The 10,819-nt window shown below is 44.7% G+C and overlaps 1 protein-coding gene across 1 annotated transcript in view; it reads left to right on the top strand.

Annotated features, from left to right (window-relative positions):
• TNKS (tankyrase) overlaps positions 1-10,819 on the top strand; it is a 264,386-nt gene that overhangs the window by 227,777 nt on the left and 25,790 nt on the right. The window contains exon 18 of the mRNA XM_019521853.1: positions 670-779. Coding sequence (XP_019377398.1) covers positions 670-779 — 110 coding nt within the window. The remainder of the gene's footprint in view (positions 1-669; positions 780-10,819) is intronic.

The following is a 10,819-nucleotide window of genomic DNA, read 5'->3' as shown; positions in this document are numbered from 1 at the left end:
CCTGACTCCTTGCCAATGGACGAGGATGTGTATTCCTCCACTGCCTGCTCTGACCATAGTGCTGCCCAGCCCACTCCAGGAACACCCCAGCGCTGGCCCCAGCCCGCAGCGGCAACCCACTCATACCCATGCAGATCCAGGGGCACATGGCCCTGTGCCCTCCCTGGGGTGCACGTAGCTCCAGAAACCACCCCCCGCACAGCTCAGTCCTGTGCCCTGCCCCAACTGGGCAGCCCCTGCCCTGCCCTAGCCCCACTCCCTCCCCCAACTCTGGGCCAGCCCTCCCTTGCCCCACACAGATCCAGGGGCACATGCCCCCATGCCCTCCCAGGGTGTGTTTATGAGCAAGACCTGCCACCCCCTCCCCACGCCCCCTGGATGAGCTGCTTGCGGCTCTGTCCCCTGCTTTGCCCTGGCTGCACAGCCCTACTCCTTCCCACACCGCAGGGGCCTCGATTTGCACCCCCGCCCCTTAAAAACATGAAAAAAAATATAAAGGGGTACCTGAGCTGGAACTTTGAGAGAGAAGGGGTCCACTTGTTAAAAAAGGTTGAAAACCTCTGCCATAGCAAGAAAATGAGTTTTTGCTCTCTGAAAATCATTTTTAGCTTTTCAGCCTTTGCTGTTTTTCAGTTTGCTTACTTCTCGCTCTTCTTTTCTTTTATGCAGCTGGTTACAATAATTTGGAAGTAGCTGAATACCTTCTAGAGCATGGTGCTGATGTTAATGCCCAAGATAAAGGAGGATTAATCCCCCTCCATAATGCAGCATCCTATGGGGTAAGTACAAGTACACTTATTATTTAGCACCCAAGAAGAAGTAGAGAAGTCTTTCAAATGGTTGCACCTGAAAGGAACTCTCACAGCTGCCAAAAATTGTCTTGTCTGGAAGAAAGTTCAGTGTCTGTTGACATGAAAGAATGATTGTCCTGAGTCACTACTGTATTATATGGAGCCTTTTTCTTTTACTCTGACAGAAGTTCAAACTATAATAGAAGGAAGATGTAATTGCTGCTAGACAGTACAGGGTTTCTTATTGTGGTCCTGGAAAATCTTTGAAACTGTAGCAGGCATACGAATCCATTTGCTACAGGATATTAGGAACCTCTTGTTCTTACCCAAAGAAAACTCTCCTTGAGTAAAGCCTGAAGTGGTGGTTAAATAGCTGAATGGGAAGAAAGAGAGCAGTATATGGATAGAGCACAGTTTCATTTGTGGAAGAGCATTGTTAGTACCAGTAGTCCGTTAGGGCTTACCTACATGGGAGAGGTAACTCTCCATGTTGATGCTTTCATTCTACACAGTGAGTGCCCTGTTGCAGTTTAGTGTAATGCACTTCCAGTGTAAACCAAGTTAAGCAGTACAAACATGCTTCTGTATAGATAAATAGTTGTATTAATATCTAAGTATACTTACTTAAGTTGTTACGATGTAACTTGTATCTTCATGAACCTGTAGCAATAAAGGATAGCAAAACAGTTGCAATTTTAACCATGAATGAAACAAGGTTAAAGTTACTTATTAGCTCACTTGTACATTTTTTATTGCAACAGCTGATGCATGTTGCCCTGGGACAGCCCCACCTCCAATTAACGTAATTATATTTGTCTATACCAATGATTCTCAACCAGGGTGCCACAGCACCTTGAGGTACCTTGAGATCCTTTTAAGGGTGTACCACAATATTAACACTGTTGGGTGTGCAAATTACCTATACATGATTCACAAGATAAATCCAGAAATTTCAGATAAAATGCCATAGTGTCAAAAACATTTTCACCTGCTGTGGTCTTTCTGAGTTGTTTGCAACAGCAGAATTGCTCTGTTATTTTTCCATAGTCAAAAAAAAGAGTAAGAGCTGGCATTTTCCAAGGGGTGCCATGAGTCTAAAAGGGTTAAGAACCAACCATCTGTAGCTTCAGTGTTGAATAAAGACTGTCCACGTCTGAATCTAGCAAGTGCATAATAGCTCACCATAACAGATGTACCAAGCTATCATCTCACCATGTTAACAAGCCCTTAGTGATCACCCTTCCTTTCCACCCCCACAAGACTACTTTAACCTACATATAGTCAAGCATCTTTATGTGCAGTAGCTGCACAAATGTAAGACAGACCATTAGCTAAAACACCACATACTGCTTTTACTTGTGGGTGAGTTCAGAAAGAAATCTCTTACAAGCTATTGCATCGAGTCAACTCTTGACAAAACCCTTGGAGATGCTTTAAGGTCAGATGAAAGACTGTGCGTGGCACTGAGTTAATGCCAGTCCTGACAAACAGGTTTGTTTGCTTCTTCCAGTTGTGTTTTTTCCCCAACCTCCTCTCATTATCATAAATCAGTTTCAGCAAACAGAATGCTGACAAAAATAGCTGGCTTGGAGACAGAGGTAAAATAAATTGGGTACTGCAAGAGAGTAGAAAATAGTTAAGGCATTTTGTTAGCAATACCAAGAGGCAATTAAGTGAATGGCATATCTGCAATTATACCATTGTGATATGTGATTGATATGCCTCAGTTTATCAGTGGTGATTTCAGTACTGTACCATATGGGATGCAATATGTAGGTATTACACAGTGGATTAACAGCAGAATTCCAATTTCCAGTCTGACTCTCTTTTGTTAAGCATCATTTGAGATCTTTAATATTCTTTGAATGTTTTCTTATAGTCTGTCATCTGATGCTAGAGGCACAGTCTCAAGCTTTAGTAAATGATCCCTTTTCCTTCTTTGTAGGGCAGGGGTGCCAAAATCACTCAGCCCCATGAGCTGGATGAGTGGTGTGGGGTGGTCCATGAGCTGAATCAGACCCATGGACCCCCTGCCTCTCCTAGCATGTTGGATCCAAGGCCTGCTCCAGCTGGTCTGGGGTCCACACTACATGCAGCATGGATCCCAGAGCAGGGGAAATGGGTGCCACATGCAGTGCAGTCCAAGTAGATCTTGGAGCAGCTGAAGCAAGCACTGCGATGCATGCAGTGTGTCTGCCCTAGCTGGACTGTGCCCATTCCAGCCGGTCCAGGACCCACACTGCATGTGGTGCTCTCAGGCATTGTGTGCAGTACGGGTCCTGTACTGGCTCGAGCAGGCATAGCATGTGGCAGTCTGGCTGGGGCAGGCATTGTGTGTAGCATGGCACCTACTTCAGCCATTCAGTAATCCACAGTACATGACCTGAGCCAGACAGGGTTGCACATGATGCCTGTTCTGATCACTTCAAGATCCACACCACACCTGCCTACTTGTCCAGTGAGGTCCCAGAGCTGCTGGGGCAGAAACCATGAGCCGAGCACAATCCTGGGCCTTCCCATGGGGCTGCTCCAGCATGCAGTGTGCCCCATATGAGTCTGCTCAGACCCAGGGCCAGCACCTGAGGACTGGATGGCAAGCCTTCATGGGCTGCATCCAGCCTGTGGCCCATATGGTGTGACACCCCTACTCTAGAGTAATCCACCAGTGCTTGGTTGTTTTTCTGTCTTTAAATTCAGTCATGTATGTGTTAAATAGCTGAACAGCTGCTTATTCCATTTGTTAGTCTTATGTTTCTGTGATTTTGTCAGTGATGCATAGGAGAACTCTCTTAAATTCCTAAGAAGTTGCTAAGAAAAACCACCCACAGTTAACGTGAGTTGCCGTTAATACAGGATGAGGGTTGTTGGCTATTTGCCATCTCCATAGAGCTCATTGATTAAAAACAAAACAAAACACAGCATTGCTTACACGACATTTAGGATGCCAGCTGTTTTGTACTGATTTCATACTGTTTCATACATTCACATCGCAGCCTCTGTCAGATTCCAACAAATCTGCTAATTCTGCTAAATACCTTGTCATCAAGAATCTCAGAGGATGGCTGACGGGGCATGACTGAGATTATTGAAGGAAAGATTATGCACAATCAGATACCCTGAAATGGATCTGAAACTCCAGGAGGACCTTCCCAGAGAGGCTGATAGAGACTGGTCAATATGGTGATGCCTGAACTGCCTGCGCACATAAACTGGAAGTTCAAAAACAAACATGATCAAATGGGGCTACTCTAATTACATGAATATATGCAAGTGCAGTGGAGTGCCGACCATGGAGCACTTGCTCATTTGCTGACTCCTTGGTGAGACCTGTACAAAGGAGAATCTTGCTGCAGCAATGGAAAGAGCCATGACTTATATATGATTCTGAAAAAACATTTAGTTTAGGACAAGGACATAAGAAGAAGAATACTGACTCAGTTATTCTTGTCATTTTTGCTGCAAATATCAGCCATGGAATGGTTTTTCTTGCCTCTTTCACAGCTTATACCAGCCAGTTTTCCTGTCCACGTCATTTAGCCAGCATGTAGCTGTTAGCCCAATAAGTAAGCAGGCAGCTGAGCAAGGGCATAAGAAAAAAGCAGTGGTTGCTAAAGACACTTGTTTGGAGTATTCAGCGATAGGTCTGTTCAGAATACCTGAGAAAGAGCAGGGAGTCATTCCATTTCAAATGTGTCCCTATTCAGCTGTGAGGAATAAGTCTTCTCTGGGCTTTTGTTCAGTTTCCTCTAAGCAGGAGCACTAAGAAAGATAAGACAAAACCAAAGCAATTCTGACTTCCACAAAATGCCTGAGATTTTATTCTGTCCTTCTCCATCTCTCTGGAGGAGAATATTGACCTTTTCCTATGATCCCAGACCAGTTGTCTTAGCAGAGCAGCCAGATTTATTACCCAGAGCTTCATTTATTGTACCTGACAGCACAGTCCATAGGACTCTGACAGATATAAAGAGATGCTGCCCAAACTCGGTCATCCAAGAACAATATTGTTCTGACTTCAGTTTCATTCCAGTGCATATTTAAGTATTTGCTGCTCCTGCAACTGCTCATTCTCGTTGCGTCATCCATGGAAGTTAATTTATCAGCCATATAGCTGAACGCCTCTTAACTCACGCTAGCACTATATTTCCTTACAGCACAGTGACAATTTATGAGACTGTGTAGATTAGTCCAACCTACTCCTTAGACCAGGGGTGTCAAAGATATGGCCTGTGGTCCCGATCCAGCTTGTAGAGCCCTGTCATCTGGTCCCTGGTGCTGTCTAGGAGTCTCAGAATTGACCCACAGCAGCATGTGGGGCATGCCACCTGCCTTTCCATAGCAGGTGCTCCAACTCATGTCCTGGAGCAATAAATCAGACGCTGCATGCAGCACAGCCCCAGAGCAGCATATGCTGTTCTACTGCTCTGGGGCTGCGCTGCACATGGCAGCTGCTCTGGGACCATGCTGTGTGCAGGGCCTGGCCAGCACACAGTAGGTAGAGCGACTACTGTATGCAGCACAGCTCCAGAGCGACCACCACATACAGCTCAGCTGGAGCAGGATCATGCCATGTACAGTGCCCTCTCCAACACACTGAATCTGGCATGCAGGGCTGGTCTGTGTGTCCTTTTCAGGCTGCAGTCCAGATGAGTTTGACACACCCACCTTTGACTTTTATGAATTCTCCCTTAGAGCTCCTGAATGAATATTAGCTATTCTGCTGTTAAACAAAATAATATTTATTATAACCATAGTCAAGCTCTGTGGGCTAATCTAACCTTCGCAGGTTCCCCAAGGACCGTAACTTTGTCTCCACCCTCAACTCTTGCCCAGTGTGGTAGCAGATTTCCATCTCAACCAGTTGGCTAATACACCATTATTTTTTCCTAGACTCCCTGCTCATTCAGACAATGCGGAATGTCACATATTAGATGCCAGAAGGGCTTTAGTTTTATGCCTAAATACAGTCAGAGTTCAGAAAGTTACCAAATCTTGTATCTTAGGCACATTGTAATAAAGGATAAGCAGTTATTTCATTGAGATTGCTTAGGAGATTTGATTATGAATTGGAGAGATACCTGCTCTTTAATCCCTGTTATCAATTAGATCATATTCCACAATTGGTAAGACCGCCTCCTTGACATGTTTTAGGCCTAGTGATCTTATAGAAAGATGTGGAGCTGCTATACGGCATTCTATTATTCACATGTTCACAAAACATTTGCTCTATATCTAACATCTTGGTTAGATATTCAGGAGGGTAGAGTGGTATGTCGGTCACTATCTAATTAAGACTCTGTCCCACCTTCCTCATTGGACAATACTGCTTGTAAGATGATTTTCTTGAAAGAATGTGCAGAGGCTACTCCGTGAAGATATATGGGTTACTCACCAGAAACAGCAGCGCTTTGGGATAGACTCTACAGTCACACTACCTGTTCACCTGTCTCTTTTCCTCACTAAAATCTGGAACCAAAGCAAGGAGTCATGATGGAAAGAACTAAAACAGTTGGTTTGTCACAGCCCCCTTTGTGGCTGTATCATCAAAGTGCTCAGTAACAGTAGAGGAGGGGCACAAAAAGATGAGAAAACAGTCAAGCAGGCACGGCTGTGGAAGCATTCCACCATCACAGCTCCATCTCTGGTTCATCCTGAAAGTATGATTTTGCAGTGTTCCTCTTTAAATGAGTACAGGTGAGTAACCCTCATTTCTGGCCACTCTCAGAGACAAAGTACTGGCCTATATTTAATATAAAATAATAATAAAAAAGGATCACTGGTTTAATCTATTGTGGCAGTTCTTGTGCCGTGTATTCACATTCTAAAGATCAAACCTGCAGAAGGTTGACAAGCAGTAATTCTTACCTTAGAGTTTATTCCAAGGCAGCATGCATCATTTCTGCCTTACATGTTTTAATGTTTACCTCAGTCACCAAAACAGAAATTGGTTAATATTTAGGACAGAACATTGTCAATAATTGTTTCAAGCTGGTAGTTACTTATGTAAGTAGTAGTATAAGCTGGTAGTTACTTTTATATATATGTATAAAATATATATAAAAGTCCATTCTATTCCATAACATGATCATTATAGAAAACATTAATGAGAGTTGTACTTGATGTTTTTTCAGCAGCCACTTTTAGTTAAAAAGTGTTGGGTGCCTTTTTTTTTGTCGCTGAGGAAGCTCGCTCTGTGGTGTGCAGCAGCCATCACCATCTCTGAATTTTAGTGATGTGGGCACAGAATACTCATGTTAAATAAGAACATCAGGAGTAAGAACATGTTCCATATGATATAACTCCTTCCTCAAAAAAAAGTGGATTTCCTTTGGTTCTTCTGTGTGACACTCTATGCTGTGTATATCCTGCTCTTTTACCATAGAATTAGATGGTGTTTTATGCCACATGACAGAAAAATATGGGATTCCCATCAATTTGCTTGAAAGTTCAGAAAAGGAGAGGTAAGATTAGCCATCTTTTAAAACACATTTCTGAAGAAATAAAGCCTCTTTTGCTAGGGGTTTAGTGACTACCTTAAAAATGGAAAACATGAAATCTGCCTCTGACATGCATCTTTGGGGTTTTGCTGACAATGTCAAGCAAGTTTTCTTATTCCAATCTGCTGACTTTTAGCTGACTGCTCACTTTTGCCTTTTTTGTACTGACAAACCATTTATCAGTAAAAATACTCTCAGGAACATGATACAGGGAGTTATTTTTTCTGTGTAATTTGTTTCCTTTTCTTGTTTAGCTTGGAGATTTTAAATTAGATAATTATGGGGAGCTAGTGGAAGGGTGTACATAGCTGCTACCATAGGCACCAACTTCTATTTTTGCCAGGGAGTCCTAAGATGATGGACATGTGGAAAGTTTTGCCCATTTTAGGTGACAGCCCTCTTTCCGAGGGGGAGGGTCAGGGCACTTGGGCCCTCACGTACTTGGCACCCATGGCTGCTACAATGGTGCATTCCTGGCATGCAGAAATAATAGCCATTGAAGAAAACTGTACCCCAACCTGCCCTGCCATCCATTGCCAGACCTCTGCTGTCTTCTTGATTCCCAACCTGTACTGCCACCCACCCCTGGACATGTACTGCCACTCAATGCCCCATTCCATGCTGCTGTCCACTCCTAGACTGATGCCGCCACCCAATCCCCAGTCCATGCCGCTAACCCCAAACCCAGACCCTCTGCAGCTGCTGCTGACTCCAGGCCTCAGTCTGGAGCAGGCAACAGCTCCAGCCCTGGGCTGGGGTTGGGATTGTGATCAGAGCTGGAGCTACATCAACTGCCTGCCCCAGGCTGCTACTCAAATTCAGATCAAGTCCTTTTTTTTCGCCATGTTGAATGACTAATTCTTGGCTTTGAGTGAATATAGTGCATCATCCCATTCATAAATTTAGCCAGTTTAGAGCAATATGGGTCCCTTGCCCCCCACCACTTTGCTTGGAAGACTCTTTCAAAACTTCATCTCTCTGATTATTAGAAGCCACCTTTGAAATTTCCAAACTAAATTTATGTATATCCTGTTTGTTACCATTTGAGCTTGTGTCAGTGTTGGTTTTCAAGCTAAAAAGCACTTATTCCTTAATATTCATTCCATGAATGTATTTCTAGAGAGCAATCATACTCCCTGTCAATCTCTCTCTTGTTAAACTAAGCAAGCTCCTTTAATCTTAGAAATCAGAGAGAGGATTTGAAAACGGTCTTCAAATAGCTGAAGAGTGGTTTTAAAGAGGCTGGAGATGGACTATTCCTGACACCCCTTCTAGCTCTGTGATTCTGTGAATCATCTTTCATAAGAAAAGATCTCCATTTCCCTTACCATCCTAGTGTCCCTTTTTTGATCTCCTTACAGTTTAAGTTGATCTTTTTTAATATTGTGGATTGAATTGCACACTGTTTTAAAGGGATCTTGCCAGTGCCTTGTACAGTGGTGCTTGTACCTCATTGTCTCTATTGTATACACTTCCCCCCCACCCAATATACTCTAGAATTGCACTGGCCTATTTCACAGCTGTGTTGCATTTCTGTTTCATGGTCATCTCATGTTTGACCAGTATGCCGAGCTCCCTCTCTTCCTCAGATGATTCTGCCTTATAACTAGGGATCCTGGTTTTCTTGGTTTAAAAATCACAAAATCTCTTATTTTAAAAACCGCACACACCCTGAAAATTCTCTGATTAAAAACCCCCAAATCCGTGTTTTTTCTGTGATTAATTCACTATAATAAAAATAAATTATAAATACCTATAATTTTTGGTATTTGATGTTGGGTTTTTTATCATGGAAAATCAGAGTTCCCTCTGTCGCCTTTGCTCACTAGGGACACAGTCCAGCTGCAGCTGTCCCCACCTCCCCCCTTCCCCCCGGCCAAAGATGTTACTTTGCTCAACAGAAAAGGTGGCCAGTCAGTTTCTGAAAGGAAAAGGTGCACCATTGGCTGGGAGGGTCCAGACAGGTGTTGAAGGCTAGATTTATGATGGCATGCACATAACTTTTTTGCTGCCCCCTTTTATGCTTTTCTTCAACTTTACTCCTTCGATGACTCTTTGCTCTTGGATTGGTCTCTCTGCTGTCAGTATGCTGTCCATATTTTATCCTGTCAGCATATTCGTTTGTTCAACAGACCCATCACAAGCACACTTCTTAATTTGGACTTTTTCCAGTGTCTTACTTTGGGTATTGTCCATCGGTCTCCCTTATCACCTTTCATTAACATATCCAATCATTTCATCCCTCTGATTAGCCAGTTAGTGCCAAATCCAATTAATTTAAGCTGATAACAAGGCCATTACTATATTATGTTAGAAGAACTTGTCACAGTGATAACACAGAAAAGATACAATATAATGAGGACCATGAGCTCTACAAAACAACTCAAGGCCCGCTGATAAAATGAAAAAATTTCAGATGAGTCTATACAGAACTTAAGCAATGACTAAATACGGCTGAATATATTATTGCTGCTGGGTGGGCAGGGGGTGCTTCACCATGGCAGCACAGGGATCCATATTAGTTAAACAATATATATAGTTAAACTAATATATATTAGTTAAACAATACTATAATTATATGTTATTACATATTAGTTAAACAATACTATAATTCACCACTGTATAAGCAGGTGCAACTTTAAAGCATAAAATACGACAAGTTATTTAAAGCATAAAATACGACAAGTTACCCTAACACCCCACCCCTGCTGGTGCCCCTCAGCTCCTACCTCCCCAGCCCTGCTTGAGGGAGCGCTTAGCTGCCAGGGCTATGGGGCCAGGGACCTGAGTCTGCAGCCCCCTGTACCCCCTGCAGTGCCTGAGTCCCAGGTGCTGCCTGTGGGAGGCAGCAGCTGCTGCTGCGGAGCAGATCCCAGCTCCCCCCTTCCCAATGGGCAGCATGGCAGGCGTGGAGCCTGTCAGAGTGGGGGAATGGGTATGGGCTCCCGGAACTGCTCCGCCCCCTCCCCCTCCCACCCGGGCCTCCATGGTGAAGCAAGTGAGTGGCAGGGCAGAGTGGGGCGGGGAAGTTCACTGCTGCCACTGAGCCGCCATGATGAAGCACCCCCTGCCTGCACCCCCTGTCAGCCCAGCAGCAGCAGGGGGCACAGCCCTGTGCCACTGCCTCTGCTGGGCAGGCAGGGGGCACTTTGCTATGGCTGCTTGGGGCTTGCAGCAGTGGCACCAAGTTTCCCTGCTCTGCCCATCGGGTCTTGCCCACTGGGGCCCAGAGGCCCTGGGTAGGGCAGCAGGGAGCCCGAACCCACAGTGGGCACCCCGTGCCTGCCTCCAAACATCCTTCCCATGCCCTCCCTCTTACCCCACCCCCCGAACAAGCCACCTGCCGCTCCGTCCCACTCCCCACCCAGGTCCTGCAGCTGCGCATTCCAGCTTTGGGCCCCAGGTCCCACACACTACCCAGGTTTCATAGTTTCTAGGGTCGGAAGGGACCTGAGAAGATCATCTAGTCTGACCCCCTGCCATGGCAGGAAAGAGTACTGGGGTTAAACGATCCCAGCAAGGTGTTCATCT

Source organism: Gavialis gangeticus, unplaced genomic scaffold (genome assembly GCF_001723915.1).
Source record: "Gavialis gangeticus isolate Ggan-Ray unplaced genomic scaffold, GavGan_comp1, whole genome shotgun sequence".
NCBI lineage: Eukaryota > Metazoa > Chordata > Crocodylia > Gavialidae > Gavialis > Gavialis gangeticus.
Note: the sequence above shows the minus strand (reverse complement) of the source record. Positions and strands in the feature narration are given on the sequence as shown.